The 18,691-nt window shown below is 33.5% G+C and overlaps 1 protein-coding gene across 50 annotated transcripts in view; it reads left to right on the plus strand.

The window, feature by feature from the left end:
- Window positions 1–18,691, plus strand: part of LOC106872181 (membrane-associated guanylate kinase, WW and PDZ domain-containing protein 1) — a 668,717-nt gene that overhangs the window by 495,418 nt on the left and 154,608 nt on the right. For 26 of the 50 annotated variants that reach the window (XR_016241362.1, XR_016241361.1, XR_016241363.1 and 23 more), the window contains one exon: window positions 12,749–12,811. The exons of the other annotated variants lie outside the window; for them this stretch is intronic. Coding sequence is in view for 21 of the 26 variants with exons in the window: in XM_089350230.1 (XP_089206356.1) it covers window positions 12,749–12,811 (63 nt within the window). In the remaining 5 variants the exon portion in view is untranslated. The remainder of the gene's footprint in view (window positions 1–12,748; window positions 12,812–18,691) is intronic. 50 annotated transcript variants of the gene reach the window in all.

Raw genomic sequence — 18,691 nt, forward strand, 5'->3', positions numbered from 1 at the left:
GTGAAGGTAATATATATATACATATATATATATGTATACACATATATAATATTTATGTGTATATTTTGTTTCTTTCTTTTTATCAGGTTTTGTTGTTTTGTTGCTGTACTTTCATATAATTAACTAGTTAATTGCAGGTGTTTCTTAATGATCTTTTTTGAAACTCTTATTTTTGGAGATAAGTTTAACTGGACAACTTTCTCACAATATTCTGTAATTTACTGCTTCCATCACAGATTTTAAATTGACAACTGAACATTTACAGTCCACAGAAGCTTGACTCTCTCTCTCTCTCTCTCTCTCTGTCTCTCTCTCTCTCTCTATCTATCTATCTATCTATCTATCTGTCTATCTATCTATCTATCTATCTCTCTCCCAGTGCTTTTAGAACTAAAGTCTTCAATTGTTTTCCTATTGAGATCTTCAAAAACTTTAATATTTCAAGACACTCATTTCGAAATAACATACACTGATGTACACAAAACTCTGTTTTGTTTTGCATGAGATTTAATTGTTGTGTGTGTGTGTACAAGAAGGTACATGTATATGTGGGTGTGTTTAATTTAATATTTGTGATAACACAAAACTTTAAAGGTTTCTTAAATGAAACAAATATTAACATCTACATTTGTGTTTAAATTATAAACATAACTTTAATCACATTTCTTATCCTATGAAGAGGCAATTCTATACATTCACTACTGGAATAAATTAATATCTTTTTTTACTGACTCCCTTCATACAAAGAAATCCAGGGTTGTCAAAACTTCAAATTGTTAATAATTCATTGGGCATGTTTTCTTGTTAATTTTCAATCTTACTATTACTACAATTAAATCACATTGTAACCTCTTTACTATCCTCAACAGAGACTATGATTTTGGCAGCCTGGTCAGTTTGTTGTTGCCCAGATAAACCTTATGCTCAGCTATTTACACACACACACACACACACACACACACACACACACACACACACACACACACACACACACACACACACTCTATGTGGGGCTTAATAAGTTATAATTTGTTCTTATGTCAAGTTATATATGTAATGTTCAGCTTCTAAACAACATCACTTCCAATAGTTTTATTCTAATTCTGGCCCCTTCAGTCAAAACATTGGGGGTGCCACTCCAACAACATTTGGGAAATAACTTATGCTGTTTTGCTAATGGGTTTTATCCTTTGTTTTTTTAATTAAAAATAAATGAGTGAGGAAAGTCACTAGTCTTGTGAGATTTGGTCATAATCTCTGTAGTGTTTGTGGATAGAATTCAAAGTTGTACATTGTTATGTTTGTCCTGGTTAATCCAAGACATCTGATTGTGTCTTCTCGATGCAGAAGGAAAAAGTCAATATTGTTTATCTTTTGTTCAGCAGATTAAATATTTTACAAGATTGAATTTTGTCACTCTGTGTTGTGAGTCCAAATCTTCCTTGGGTCAGTTTTTGCCTCTCACACACACCTCAACAAGGGAGCTTCTGTATTAGTCACTCAGCCTGCTAGAAATAACAGCCAAATCTTCCTCAAATTATTTCTTAAGAAAGAATACACCAAATAATGTAAATGTGGTGTTGAGTGCCTTGTACATGGGAGAAAGATGAGGTGGGGTTTCAGAATAGCTACCAATATTTCATGGGGAAAGGCCAAGGGAATGAAATTGGGGACAAAAGTATAAAAAATCAAACTTTTTTTTTGGCAGGGTGGGGGACCCCATTTCTTTGTAAATTGTGATCCCTCTTGTATGAAATACAGGGATACTAAAAATGTAAAAAGGAAAAAGAAACCCCACTTCCTTGCCCTTTCCCTTCCTCTTGAGCTAAGTAATAGCTATTCCAAAAGTCTGCCAATGATGAAATGGTCATGGTTGGAATGCCTTTGATCATAGATCTGATCAAAATTGATCTGGTGCTAAACAAAAACATGATAAAAGTACCAATCTTATATGGGGGAGGGTATTTGATTTCTTCCCTCTTTTTAATGATTCCAATATAAGACATTATTTATTGATTGTCACCTATTCCCCTCTCTATAAATGCCAGTAAGGTGCTGCTACCATATGCCATATACTATATCTACGTGTTTACCATTATTGATATTATTTTACTGAGAGCGGCAAAACTGAAGATCATATCCAAGGTGTGGTTATTGCTACTTAAAACTATTATTTTATTATCATTCCTCCTCAGTTCTACAGCATCCCCTTATGTTTAGAAATCATGTATTATTATTATTGGCCAAATGCCAAAAGTTTGGAACCACTATTATTTTTATTAGATTTTATTATTAGAAATCATTATTATAAATATGTGAGAAGTAACAAACCCTAAAATGCCAAACCATATTCTTCGCAGTATATATCTATTCAGCGACTCACATTTCTGTTTTCAAACTTTTCCATTATCAGCCTTGACTGTTATCGTTTCAGAATCAATAAATAACAACCAGTTATGCTCTGGTTGCTGCTTATTTATTTCTTTAGTATTTATAATTAACCACCAGCTATACACTAAGTACTTTCTTTTTCTTCTGAAACACTAATTTTACAACCATTAATACTCTTGAGTCCTCATGACATTGATTCACTTTGAAACTCTTCTCCCTTGGTTAAATTGGTTGTATGTTTAAACAAAGAAGCCATGTATATTAATCACTCTTAAATCCTGTCAACTGAGTAGAATATGCACCACTGAGGAAGTTTAATAAGACCGAAACATGTCTGTTGTTTTCTCCACTTTGTTTCAAGGACCAGATCCACTTCAATCTACTTTGTCTGCAATGTGCAAAAGTTTTGATCAACTGATCTGATCGGGGTTATCTCCATTGCTGTTTTTCTTTTTTCTTTAGATTTTGTCTATTAATGGTTTTGATAGATGAGCTGATCAAAGTTTTTCTACTTATTATACAACATATGTGAGACCTTACCACGCATATTACATCATCATCATCATCATCATTTAACGTCCGTGTTCCATGCTAGTATGGGTGGGACGGTACCACAAAAGCCAGCCAGGCCAAAGCCTGCACCAGACATCTGTGACTGTTTTGGCAGGATTTTTACAGCTGGATACCTTTCCTAATACCAACCACTCAGCAATGAATTACAGCCATTGTTTTTTTTTCTCTTGGGCAAAATAGATTGGCAGAATCATAAGGACATTGGACAAAAAGCCTTGTGGTGTTTATGTTCTGACCTGAAATCCCACCAAGGTCAACTTTGCCTTTCATCCCCTCTAGGGTTGATAAAGTAAAATTAAGTACCAGTATACTGGAGTTGATGGTATCAACTAACCCCTCCCCTCAAAATTGTTCAGCCTTGTGCCTAAATTAGAAACCATTATCTTTATCCTTATATGGGTGGTGGATTAGCAGCATTGTTAAAACATTGGACAGAATGCCTTACAATATTTCTTCATGCTCTTTAAATTAATTCTGGGTTCAAATTCTACCAAGGTCATCTTTGTTATTCATCCCTCTGGGGACAATGAATTCAAATATATAGCTAGTACTGGGTTCCATTAACCCCTACTTTCAAAATTTTTCTCCTTATTGCTTCCAGTCCAAAGAGGCATGGGGGTGTTAGGTGGTGAGCTGACAGAATTGTTAAGACATCAGACAAAACATTTAGCTGCATTTCTTCTGGTTTTCCTCATTCTAAACTCAAATTCTACCAACATCAACTTTGCTTTTCATCCTTTCGGGATTGATAAAATAAAGTACCAGTCAAGTACTGAGGTCAATCTAACTGACTAGCCCCCACTCCCAAATTCCAGGCCTTGTGCCTATATCAGAAACAATTATTATTTCCATTCTAGGTATAATGTTACACAATCTCATTTCCAATTCCCTTTTTTTTAAATCTGTGACCTGGCATCATTCAATGTCCTCCCTGGCAGTAAGACCCCATCCCCTCCCCTGCCAGGGTCATTATTTACTCTCATATCCCAGCTACAGCTGGTAGCACTGAAATTCCAAACACACATTAATGCCACATTGTTTGTTCCATGTTCTACTCCTCCGACAAATTCTTTGTGTCTGTGTTCAAGTGTGCATGTTTGCGTGTGTCTGTGTGTTAATGCATGCACGTGTGTGCATGTTTTTGTATATGTGTCAAAGTGTGCATATTTTTGTGTATGTGTGTGTGTGTGTGTATTTTTCTGTCCATGTATACATGTTTGTTTTGCATTTGTATGTGTATGTATGTGTTCGTGTTTGTGAGTTTGTTCATGTGTGCATATTTTTGTGTGTCTGTGTGCATGTTCACATTGCACATATTTGTGTGTGTCTGTATGTCTGTTCATGTATGTAATGTTCGTGTTTGTGTGTCTGTGTGCATGTTCACATTGCACATATTTGTATGTCTGTGTATGTCTGTTCATGTGTGTAATGTTTGTGTTTGTGTCTGTGTATGTATACTCATGCATGATGAATGTGTCATACATCTCTCTTCTCTGTTTACTTGTATATTTATATTGTTTTGTCTTATATTCTAATGCAATTTCCCTCTTATGGGAAATACCTTATTATTATTATCATTATTATTATTATCATTATTATTATTATCATTATTATTATTATCATTATTATTATTATCATTATTATTATTATCATTATTATTATTATCATTATTATTATTATCATTATTATTATTATCATTATTATTATTATCATTATTATTATTATCATTATTATTATTATCATTATTATTATTATCATTATTATTATTATCATTATTATTATTATCATTATTATTATTATCATTATTATTATTATTATTATTATTATTATCATTATTATTATTATCATTATTATTATTATCATTATTATTATTATCATTATTATTATTATCATTATTATTATTATTATTATTATTATTAGAAATCAGCTGCAGCAGTGTTGCTATTGCTGTTACCATCATCATTGGCATTTATTTTTGTTGTTGTTGTTATCAGTAGTATTTTTTTGACCTGGTTTTAGGCCTGAGCTATGATATCCTATTATTTATATCTCTAATATCCTTACAAAAAGGCATGAACACTACAAAATTCCATTTTCTCTCTCTGACATAAATTTCACATTTTTGCATCCACTGGCTCTCAGTTATTTGCATTTCTGTGCCATTATTAATCACATTCTCAGGAAAGGCATGAATGTCACTAAATGTTATTTTCTTCCTTTCATAACAACAATAATAAAACCATAATATTTATAATTTACTACCACCACATGTGTGGTAGAATCTACAAATTCTTCCTTTCTTACTTGTGTATTAGTAATAGAAGGAAGTTTGTTTACAATGGAAAAGCCCTTGAAGTCTACATAACAGTAAAACTTTACAATGTTACACTGCTTTTAACATTAGCTCTCTTCTAAAGTGAAATACTACCCAGCCCCCCTTATTTTTTATAGGCATCTGACCTTTATGTCCATTCTAGCCATGACCATCCTGTCTTTTCAGACAGTTTAGCTATGACAATGAAAAATGTTTTATTGTCTGGGGAATCATTCTGTTTTAATGCCTAATTAATTAACACACTCACCGGTTTAATTTCCACTCATTTATTTATTTTTTTGTAAAATTTTCGTTACTTCTTGCAACCTCTTCAATAATCGTTGAATATGTTTATTCTTTTTTAAAGAAAACAGGGTGAGATTTGAGAAATACTTGACTGCTATTTCTACAGGGATAGCAGCCATATACAAGTTTTCTCATTGGTTGGCCTTGTCCAAAGTTATGTTGTTATTTGGCTCTGGATTCTTCTCTATGCTGTGAGGTGGGAGAGAGGAGTATTCCCTATTAATGGTGTGGCATGGGAGGGAAATATCTGCGAAGAATAAATAAAAGAAGACATCTCACTAGAAAAACACATTTTGTCTTGTTTACAGCCTAAGAATTTCGAAACTTAGAGAGACACGAAATAATTTGTTTTTAACAGATGAGCTCAAAGTAGATAAAGCTATAAATAGTAGCATGTAAATATCAGGCCTTTTAGACAGAAAAGGTTAAAGGTTGGCCAAGGGATGTGAACCCAGAAGGTATGAGCTCAGATCCCATGGGCAGCCTTCGTATTCACCCATTAAAAACAAATTCTTTCAGATTTTGCCCTTTTATTATTATTTTATTATTTTTTACCATTCCAATTAATTTCTCCAATTACTCTACTACATCCCTTCTGTCTTACTATGTGGCTATTTTTCACTACACACTACTCCACCCTGCTACTATGTCACACCATCATTACACCATGCTACAGCAATTCACCCTGCAACACCATACCATCTTCCTACACTGTGCCATACTGCTGCTTCGCTTTTACACTATTCTGCTCCACTCAGACTGGCCACGCCACCATCCCACCAACGCCCACACACTACTGCACCACTCCTTTTAGCTAGTCATAGACACATCCTAGTTGGCTAATTTCCATAGTTGTGCTGACACTAAAGAACTAAGGAGGAACTCTATACTTCAACCCCAACCACACAGTCACCACTGCCTACCAACCACTCCTTGCCCTGTCTGTCTCCATACATTTCCTCCCTTTCCATTATAGCATTGTCTTCCTTCCTCTTATTCAACTGTCAAACTCTCTCTCTCTCTCTCTCTCTCTCTTTGGTGCCTTTCTTACACTATTTATTATCTTCTCTATTGTTTTGTCTCCCTATTTTCTTCTTATTCTCATTTTGTTATTTTTTTCCCCTTTTTATCTACTTCCTGTGCTATTGTTTTGTAAACCTTACCCCAGATATAGCAGATACCACAGACAGTACATGCTATGTCTTTCTTACCTGGCAACTGTAAACTTATAATATACCATCTCCTTTCTTTAAAGTTCAAATGCCATGAACACAGGATGTTGTCAGCAGTTTTTGTTGTTGTTGCTTTTTTCACCTTTAAAACAATTGGTCAAGAGAATATTTGAAGAAAAGTTGAAAAAAAAAACACAACTTACACACACACACACACACACACACACACACACACACACACACACACACACAGACACATTGGTTTTATGTCAAGTTTTAATAAAAACAATTTAACATTAAAGTGAAGAATTGCACAATACTTTTTTTTTCATAGAGTAGACTTTTTTAACTTTTACATGAAGGAGTATGACAGTAACTTAGAAGTTTCTACCTTTATGTGTGTGTGTGTGTGTGTGTGTGTGTGTGTGTGTGTGTGTGTGAGATAGTAATTTCAATAAAAAATTACTCAGCATAAAAGCACAATGGAAGTGGAAAATTAGTGTAATTTTATATAATCTTTCTCAAATTAATTCATAAAAAAATAATAATAATAATAATAATAATAATAATAATAATAATTATTATTATTATTATTATTATTATTATTATTATTATAAACATGCAGAAAAATACCTAACCAAGACCTCAGAGCTTGGAAAATATGCACAACACAGAGAAAATAGAACTGCCAGGTCTTGCGCGCATATTTCTTAGAATAATACCATTAATATAATGGGAATAGAAAATCAAAACAAAATATTGCACATAGCCAGACATCAGAGAGCTGCACTCGGCAGTGCAGTGAACACATGCAATAAATATAACTCAATAAATATAATGATAATAATAATAATAATAATAATAATAATTCCCAAACTTCCTTGTGTATCTTATTTGTATATTTGTGTTAACACCTCTCTTTCTCTCTCTCTCTCTCATTGTATACATATGTGTGTATGTATAATATATATGAAATACTATTTGTGCTGTATTTTTTAGATAAATATTATTCAGCATCGTTGGTCATTGATCAGTTAGCATTTACGTCGATAGCATCAACTGACTTGATCTCAACAAAACCGTCGTGCAGCTCAACTTAAAAGTCTTTTCTTTATAATAAGCTTGGAAACTCTTTCTTTCTCTCTCTCTCAAGCTCCAAGAGTTACTTTTGGAACTATCAACCTATTAATATATATTATTATTATTATTTTATATATTTGGTTCCATGCATCTTAAAGTTTTACAGGCTTCTAGCAAACATCTGACTCACTCAGGTTCAGATAACCAATTCAGTAACTCCTACTAAATGTATTGAGTGCCATCTTTCATTTGTCCACCCGCTTGTGTGCGTATGTATATGTGTGTGTGTGTGCACATATATATATATATATATATATATATATATATATATATGTGTATATATATATATATATATATATATGTGTATATATAAAATCATCTTCATAATCAATTTGATTTCACCATCGATTTGATTTTCTATGCTGGCATGGGTTGGATAGTTTGTCATAATTTGAATAGTTTCTATGGCTGGATGTCTTTGCTAACACCAACCCCTGGATATATTTTACCATGGTACCATGACCCAAGTGGTTGTCATGCACTTGGCAAGACTACGACCCTTGTCTACCTTACACTGTCTCTATTCATTTATTAATAATATTACTGTTGGTACTGGGTGCGTTTTATCGGAACACCAACACGAGGGCGGTTGCTTTGTCTCCCTGTCAGATGGAAGAATCCTTTCTATTCTACATTGTCTCTGTTCTTTCAAGGTAAATGTTAACATTTGTGTGCATAGAATAATAAAAATAATAAGAATGAAATTATTGTGTATAGTGCTCAGGTGCTCTACAACTTATCAAAGGTGCATGTATAGAATGTAGAATTATGTACAAAAGTCAGGAAAGTGAACAGTGTATGAGTCATAATATATATGTGTGCATGCGTATGGAAGTGGGGATATCAGGTGTAGTGTTGGTGAATTTCAGAAAGCATGTAGGTTTTAAAGGATGCAATGTCTCAGCAGTTAACAACTGATGCAGGTAGTTTGTTCTATGCTTCAGCAACTCTGAGTGTGAAAAAATGTTTCCGAAAGTCATGAGAGCTGTGCTGTTTTCTGACTTAGTAGGCATGCCCACTTGTGTTAGACACATGGAATTCAAAAAGGTGCTCAAGGTGGTTGTTGGCATGATGGTTAATTATTTTGTGGGTGCTTACCAAGTCAGTTGCCAGAAAAGTGTGATGACCAAAAGAGGGGAAAGAAGAGGGAGTGTGAGTGTGATAAGGAAGCAGAATGATAAGATGGTACCATGGAAACCATGCCTGGCAATGGGGAAATATTAATTTGGTTTGGAAACAGGTGAGGGTTGGCAACAGGAAGGGCACAGAAAGGCGGTGAGCTGGCAGAAACGTTAGCACACTGGGCGAAGTGCTTAGCGGTATTTCGTCTGTCCTTACGTTCTGAGTTCAAATTCCGCCGAGGTCGACTTAGCCTTTCATCCTTTCGGGGTCGATTAAATAAGTACCAGTTACACACTGGGGTCGATATAATCGCCTTAATCCGTTTGTCTGTCCTTGTTTGTCCCCTCTGTGTGTAGCCCCTTATGGGCAGTAACGAAATAGGAAGGGCACCCAGCTGCAGAAAATCCACCTCCTCAAATTCCATCCTATGCAAGTGTGGAAAAGTGGACATTAGAACAATGGTGATGATGATGTATGTGTGTTGAGAGAGAAAAAAATCAATAATGGAGAAATACAAGCATGCATACACATAATCACGCACACAGACACATACATGTAGTCAATCATTTATTTTTCTCCATATTTTCCCAAAAATATGCACACATACACTTATACATATATTCATAGCATAACACTTATATGTTATGTTTACATATTTTTACAGCTTAACACAGAAAGACACACGTATACATAGGTGTTAGCAGAGCATAACATATGAAGGTATATCTGCTAGAATACACATATTGAGAAGAAAAACAAATAACAATAAAAAGTTTTTGACAGTTTTTTTGCTTTGTTTATGTTTTATCATATCTATTGATTATATATATTCTTAGTATAGGTGTCATTATATCAGTTTGTTTCAGTGCTCCGTCTTCCACAGTACTGGACGTTGTGTGAGGAATATGAAATAGAATCAAGTAAATTTCTATGCAAACATCAATGAGGTGAAAAATTAAATGGAGGAAATGTTATTTTATTTTATCATTAATTTTATCTTAAACTGTATTTCTGTCTGAAATCATTATAGAAAGTACAAAACGTACAGGTGCATTGAGATATTGACTGAAGAAAAACTGATGGCTTATAGATTCAATGGAATTATCATCATCATCAACTTTATTTATATCAACAGCAACATCATAATCATCATCATCATCATTTGATCGGCTTCAGCAAAATAGGTTTTTCTGTATTCTTTTTTCTTATTAGGCTTTTCTGTATTCTTTATTATTATTATTATTATTATTATTATTATTATTATTATTATTATGTTCTTTTTTTCCGTCTTTCTTCAAATTTTCTTCCATTTCTCGCCGAGTGTTTTCCGTACACCTAGGGCAGAGAAGCTCATTGTATGCATTCCCAGTTTACACACGGAAATTCACAAGTAAAATATGTATGTAAAAAAAAATTAATAAATAAATAAATTCATGAATGGATGTTGTTTTCACATCGATAATGCTCTTCTCAGTACATGAGTTGTTCCAGTTAATACGATTCTTTGCACTTCCTGTAGGGATGGTAAGCCTGGTATCATTTTCAAATAGGTTGCAGTACCTTTTTTTATCATTCCTAGAGATCCTACAATCACTGGTACGGCAGTCGCCTTGAGGTGCCACATTTTTTCAATTTCTATTAGCAAGTCTTTATATTTACTGATCTTGTCAAATTCTTTCGCCGCTATATTATGATCGCAAGGAATACTCATATCAATTAATAAACACTTCTTCTTTGTCTGATCTTTTATAATAATATCCGGTTTATTAGCTTTTATAGTTTTGTCAGTATGTACGGGGAAGTCCCAAAGAATCGCCACATTTTCTCCCTCATATTATTATTATTATTATTATTATTATTATTATTATTATTATTATTATTATTATTATTATTATTATTATTATTATTATGCATGTCCAATAGTTTATTTTCAAACACAGTAATAAAGACTAGTTATCATAAAAGTACTGGACAACTGACTAAACAGGTTCAAATTTTATTACAGCCATTGTATTGTTCTCTTGAACAAAGCACATAGCTTTCTGCCTCTGTCTTCTTGGCTGACTCTAGGTTCCACTTCTTCACAATTGAGAAGTTAGTTGTAGGAAAAGCAGCAAAGCACTATTAAAACAAGTGTTCAATCAGTATACTAATCTTGAAATTTGTTGGTAATTTTAATATGGAAGGAATTTAGTAAAAACTGACAAAGAAAAAAAAGAGAAAAAATACAAAATTAAACCCAAAAGTAAAAAAAATCTATCAGGTTTGCAGCTGTTTAATTATGAATACTGAAATACATTTATTTATAAATAATGATCAGTGTAAATAAATCTAATTAGTGACATATATTGTTTGAGTTTATTGTAGTACATATAATGATCAAAGGATGATTAGGTGGTTCAGAAGTTCACTTCAAAATCATGAGACACTAGGTTCAATCCCACTGTGGAATCTTCGGCAAAAGTTTTTTTTACAATAGCCTTGAGTCGACCCAAAGCTTAGTGAGTGGCAAATAGAAACTGTGTAGAAGCCTGTCATACATAGGGCTGATTAACAGTATTATAGGCCCTGCAGCAAAACAATGCACTGGGGCCTGTAGTATCTATTTCATCAGCATTTCGTGTCCAAGCTGGCATAGGTTGGATGGTTTGACAGGATCCAGTTGGTTTAAAGGCTGCATCACGTTTCTGTGTCTGCTTCGGCATGGTTTCTACAGCTGGATACCCTTCCTAACACCAGTAATTTTACAGCATTATTTATTGACAGTAAAACACAGTAAACCTAGATTATCAATGGTCTCTCAAGCCGCCTTAGGACACCTTGATTCAAAGGGCCATCTTGTCACACAGTGTCATACTGACTCCGTCTGTGTACCCTACTCAGATTAGTTGTGTTTGTGGAACACACTACTATATGAGCTATAATTCAATAAATAGGCTGGTCAGTTGATTGAAATAGTGGAATATTTCTTGTTGATGGTTGGTGTTAGGGAGGGCATCCAGAAACTGAGCCAAGGAAGAGCACAACACAGTCTTCTGACTTGTCAGATCTTGTCAAATTGTCCAACACCCATGTCAGCATGAAACAAGGTTGTTAAGTGATGATGATGGTGATGGTGGTGGTTGGCTGGCTGGCTGGCTGGTTTCTCCAGTCACACTTTACATGATTTTAGAGAGATACAGAGAGCATTGAGAGGTGTAAGATGAGTGTCTTATTACTTCCTGCAAAACACACATTTTTTTCATGTGCAGATCAGAGATAGGTTTATGATGGAAAAGATTGTGATGATATTGGTAGAATTTAGAAAAATAAAATCATGCATTTATTGCAAATATACAAATGTAAAATTTATTTTATTCAATTTTATTTTAAGGTAATAAATATTTTTCTTATAAAAATTAGTATTCATTTCATCATTTTGTATAACCACCAAAAATTTTGATAAAAGTTAAATTGTAATTATTTTATGTTTGCTATATTTCCCGATATTACCCATGGAGAGAAAATTATTCTTCCCAAGTTCCCTATCATATGACGGGTAACACTCTAGTTATCATTATAATAATTCTAATATAACAATATCATAAAGTAATTATAAGAATTATTCTAACTGGTAAGTATAATTAATTGAACTCTAAATTGAACATTGTTTTAAAATACATCCACACATCTTTTATGATAGAATTTAATTCCAAATGAAATTGTAACCAAATTATTTTATTTTCATCAGACGTGCAGTTGCCTCAAAGGATTCAACGTGGGTCTACTCTCAGTAGTTCATACCCACTACCTAGTAAGTCATACTTCTTCTCTGTAAGAGGCCACATTGTGGTGGTGTTGGTGGTGGTTGTGGTATTGGTGGTGGTGGTGGTGGTATTGGTGGTGGTGGTGGTGGTGGTGGTTGTGATTGTTTTCATTTTTTGTTGTAGTTGTAAATATTTTACTCTTAAAAGATGCACTTTAATGATTCATCCCAGCAGTTGCTGAATAGAGGTAAAACAGCTGTGTTGCTACCTGGGCAGGTGAAGGGCAGGTTCTTGCAGCATATGTCTATCAATTAATTAGAGCTAATTCAATTTAACAACCTCCAGAGACAACAAATTCTGTATTTGTAGGCATAAGCATGGTTGTGTGGTTAAGAAGCCTGTCTTCTTAATACATGGTTTCAAGTTTAGTCCTGCTGCATGAGACCTTGAACAAGTGTCTTCCACTATAGCCTCAGGCTGACCAATGCCTTATAACTAAATGTGGCTGATCGAAACTATGTGGAAGCCTGTCATATATGTGTGTGTGTGTGTGTGTGTGTGTGTGTGGAAGCCTGTCATATATATATATATATGTATATATGTATGTATGTATGTATGTATGTATATATATATATTGAAAGAATTACATTTGTGTGCTTGTGTTTGTTTCTTGCCTCTATAGCTTGACAACTGGTGTTGCTTTGTTTATGTCCTTATAACTTAATGCTTCAGGAAAAGAGACCAATAGAATAAGTGCCCGACTTGAAAAAAAACAAAACCAAGAAACATAATTAATAGGTTTGATTTGTTCGACTAAAACCCTGCAGGGTGGTGCCCCAGCATGGCAACAGTCCAATAACTAAAACAAGATAATAGATGATTCTCAATTAGGGAATTCATTGCAAAAAAAAAAAAACAGCAAGAAAGTAATCTTGACAATCTTGTCCATATTTAATTCTTCATTCAAACCTGCCCTCTTCTAAATGCATAAAAACACATCGAAATACTCTGAGTTAGGTCTAATGTCTTTACTAAATGCCCCACACCCCACAGTGCGCCCCTATGTCATATTCTGAGAGCGATCTTATCAATAATTAGCACCACTGCTGATAAACCTCTAAGTTTGATAACCATCATGTCTTATCTTACTTAAAAGAGAAACTCATGAAATTTCCTTCTTTATCTGATTATTACGGATAAAACCAGTGGCTGCCTGTTTCCTTTCCAAGTGATGATATATTTACTTAGAGTAAATATATATAAAAAGAAGTTTTAAAAAAGAAACACAGGAAAATGAAGGGGGATTTTTTTTAAAAAAAGCACTTTTAAGTGTACAGAGATTTGTTCTGTCTTGACTACTTAGCGAAGCTGTTATTATTGTTAGTAAAATGAGTTATCTTGGTCAAATTCATCTCAATGAGGTGTATAATTGACATGATAAAATAAGATAAGATATTTGTAAAGGATGATATTTTTTAGTGAAGAAAAAAGTTTAAATTATGTTGATAAATTAAAGATCTAGTTTTACCGAAAAAGAAAGAAAAGCTAAGTGAATTTGTCAGTTTTGTGGAAAGTACTAAGAAATATGAAGTTATTTCCAAGAAAGGCAAGTTTCATTTTTATAAATGAGGTCAGGATAAAGTTTGGTCGGCTTTCATTTTTTTCTCTGTTTTCTTACTGTAGAATGTCTTAGTTTATTTGTCTAAAATACTAAAACATTTAAATAAATACGAGACATTCTGGCCCAACACAGAAACCTCTACTCTCTCATTTGACCTGCTAGAAATAGCAGCCAGTTGCTTCCCCGAATTACATCCTACAGTCTTGAGAAAGAAAAGGATACGTTAGATAATGTAACCATGTATACCCATAAAAAGTTGGGATAGCCACAACTGGGTTGTCTTTGATCATAGATCTTTTTGATCAGCATTTACCTGTGGCTAAACAACAACAAATTTTTTTCCGTCTTGAGTTTTGGTTCATGTCCTAGGACATTAAATGGTGGTATGACGTATATACATACATGCACACACACACACACACACACACACTATTCAAAATCAATGATCACTGATCAGTTAACAATAATATTGACTGATTTAATCTCAACAAAACTGTTCACTGAATAGGCATGATTGCCATGACATCCCATTCTATCTCTGCTTTAGATCAGTATTCTTTTATTTGTTTCAATCATTTGACTGTGGCCATGCTGGAGCACCGCCTTTAGTCAAACAAATCGACCCCAGGACTTATTGTTTGTAAGCTTAGTACTTATTCTCTCAATTGCTTTTGCTGAACCGCTAAGTTACAGGGACGTAAACACATCAGCATCGGTTGTCAAGTGATGATGGGGCAACAAACACAGACACACAAACATACACACACACGCGCACATACATACATATATATGCAACAGGCTTCTTTCAGTTTCCATCTACCAATTCCACTCACAAGGCTTTGGTCAGCCTGAGGCTATAGTAGAAGACACTTGCCCAAGGTGCCACGCAGTGGGACTGAACCCGGAGCTATGTGGTTGGTAAGCAAGCTACTTACCACACAGCCACTCCATGTACAAATTACATAGTGAGAAAAACCCACATCCTTCAGTTTCTTTTATGGATTTATAAATTTAAGTTTGAGCTTCAATTTCTTTTATGGTATTACAAATTTAAAATATATAACGCAGCAGTATTTTAACAAATTTATAGCTCCCTACTTCTCTTGTAAAGGTTTTATAATGATTACTGAAATCCCAGTTATAAGCCTTAGTTTACATTCCCTAAAATTTGTCATCTGCAACAACTAAGCTTTATAATTAAAATATAATTTTAGAAATATTATATTTTTTGAAAAAAAAAAATCCTCCATTTTTTTTTTATAGAATACTTGTAAAATTCCCAAATAAATCTATTTAACCAATTTCTTGAAAGATTTTCAGCATATTTGAAATGTGTGTGTGTGTCTGTTTATTTTGTTTTCATTTATATTTTTTCATCTTGTCATTTTATACCCTATAAGGAAGTCTAAAAGAACATATCAACCAGAGTTATGTAGGGATTCTAATAGCTACACGTTTGAGTTGTTTGCCCATTTGTTGTCTTTTCCATATTTGCTTTTCCTCCCATAGCACTTTAACTTCAAGAATGTAAAGTTAATCCTTCAATACAGTATCTGCAACATGAAACAGATGAGTGACAAATCTCTCCCTTTGGACAGAAGCTAGTCTGTTGCAGTTAACTTTTTCTTAACAGACTTTATAACTAAGTTAGATAAGGTGAGATAAACTCTTGGGGCATTCCAGCTAATTGTGAACCAAACTTGAGAAAGATGATCTTTGAAATTGCTTTAAAGGAAATGAATGTTATGCCTAGTCAATCCTGAAAACTTCAGCTCCTAATTATATATAATTCTGATTCTACAAGCACTCAAAGTTGTGGGCTGAGGAGCCATATATGAGGATTTTGGTAAATGTGGAGCCATATTTAACCTTTGATATCTCGAGATTGAAACAGTTTCAACCTTTGAAACTTTGTAAATGCAGTCTACTCCAGGAGTACTTTACAAATAAATATCACTAGGCCTGAAATTTTGGGAGAAGGGCTAGTTGATTACATTGACCCTAGTGTCTAACTGGTACTTATTCTATCAACCCAAAAAGCATGAAAGAGAAAGTCAGCTCTGTGGAATTTGAACTCAGAATTTATAAGCAGATGAAATGCCATTAAGCGTTTTGTCTGGCATGCTAACAATTCTACCCACTCACTGCCTTTTTCAAATAAATAATAATGGAAGACTATAAATGTCCCAAGATTGTCTTATGAGCTGGATTAAGTCAGTGCCTTCAGACTATATTCTTGGTCATTTTTGCAACTGCATGAATATCAGTTTCCATCTGGTATATTTTCTCAGATTAAGCCGAATGTGTACATGCAGATGCATGCAAAGTTGCTTAATCACATGATTTTTACTATGTTCGGGTTACATTAATTTAATACTTTGATTTCATATCTAGAATATTTTCTGCTATGTTAAATCAAGTTCATTTTATTTATTCATTTTATTTTATTTTATTTCTTGCTTTGCCTAATTTTCTATATGCTTATAATCCTGTTTTAATCACTCATTCAAAATATGCTCTATATTTCACCTGATTAAATTACTGAAACACAGAACAGAGGCAATGAGTGAGCTTTTATACAAGTTTGCTACTAATGCAGTGCCTAAATTTTGCCATAAAATGAATTTCTGCCAAGCTAGATATTGCTTTCAGCTGCCCTTTGTCTTAAAAATTGAATACAAAATGCTGGAAACAGCATTTTTATGGATAGAAAGCTAAATTAATAATTCATTGTGCAAGATTCCTGATGTGAAATCATGTTGTTGAAACAGATATTGTTGTATTTTGGGAGAATGGAGTAAGTGGAGCAAGAACACACACAAAAACAAAAAGTGTCACTGAAGAGGTCACAGATGTGTGACGAAAGATTTCCGGACGTTGGACATGAGTTTATTTGACAAAAAAAAAAAAAAGACCATCCCAAAATACAACAATAAATTAATAATGTTCTATTCAAAAAAACAATGTTGCTCCAGGTTGGCCTTAGCTGTAATGTCTAAAAGACATTAAAGCATTAAACCAAATCCAAGATTAGGATTGACACATATTTTCTTGAAAAGGCAGTTTATATATCAGAGTTAAATTTCTGCCAAAATTAACTTGATCCTTAAAGTTAATAACATAAGTATTATATGACAAGAAAATGGCCCCAAATCATACCCTATCATATCACAGTGTACCTGCTGTGCTAGCCAATCTAGGTCATAACATCTGATTCAGCTGGAATGGTTAAGGCTAATATTCAATATATTTTGAACAGATCAACTCCACATATTCTAAGAGTAATAATACTAGATATTTTGGATCGTTAATCATTATTGAATTTAATTAAGAGCATTAAGTTCTTAGACTTTTTTCTTCTGTATTAGTGGGACATATTCTGTTGGTTACAATAGTCATAATGATTTAATTATTTTAGTCTATACCAATGATGAGTCTCTTAATTTATTCAATATACTCTTTTACTCTTTTAGTTGTTTCAGTCATTTTACTTGATTTCTTTGTTGTTTTGATGCATGTAAAGTATAAAATAATATTTGAATCTCCTTCAGTGATATCAAAAATCTATATATGTATACCATCAAGCTAAATAAAACTGGGGATCATGTTGATTAGGGGAGGAGAACTATTTAGAGTACCAGGGATAAATTGCAAATCTATAAAGATGTAAATTGCAAATACATAAAGACCTGTAGGGAGTGCATCTGGACTGAGATAAAAATAATGAATTTTTAATTTTACAAATTCATGATTATGAAACTGATATCAAATTACAGTTTTGATTTTTAAGACTCAAGTGATGAGTTTATCACTTTTTTTTTTGCTTTTTTTATACATGGGAATGGGTGTGTGGTTAAGAAATTCATTTTCCACCCATGTTTTCAGTTCAGTCTTGTGTCACATTGGGCATTTGTCTTCTACTATGGCCTCAGGCCAACTAATGCCTTGTGAGTGAATTTAGTTGAAAGAAACTTTATGTAAGCCCATCACTTCTATATATATGTGTGTGTATATTAGAAACAATAAATTAAATAGAGAGATTCAATTGACAATAATTTATTTAATATACAATGAATGTAATATAACTTTAAAAATTATTAAAAAAACAGAAGATCAAAAATAAAATCACAGATGCAAAAAAGAAAGAAACACACAATACAATGAGAAAAGTATTAACAATCACATGATGAGTGGCTGTGTGGTTAGTAGCTTGCTTGCCAACTACATGGTTCCAGGTTCAGTCCCACTGCATGGCACCTTGGGTCTTCTACTATAGCCTCGGGCTGACCAAAGCCTTGTGAGTGGA

The sequence above is a fragment of the Octopus bimaculoides genome, chromosome 4, assembly GCF_046866305.1.
Source record: "Octopus bimaculoides isolate indiv1 chromosome 4, ASM4686630v1, whole genome shotgun sequence".
In the NCBI taxonomy this organism is placed as follows: Eukaryota; Metazoa; Mollusca; class Cephalopoda; order Octopoda; family Octopodidae; genus Octopus; species Octopus bimaculoides.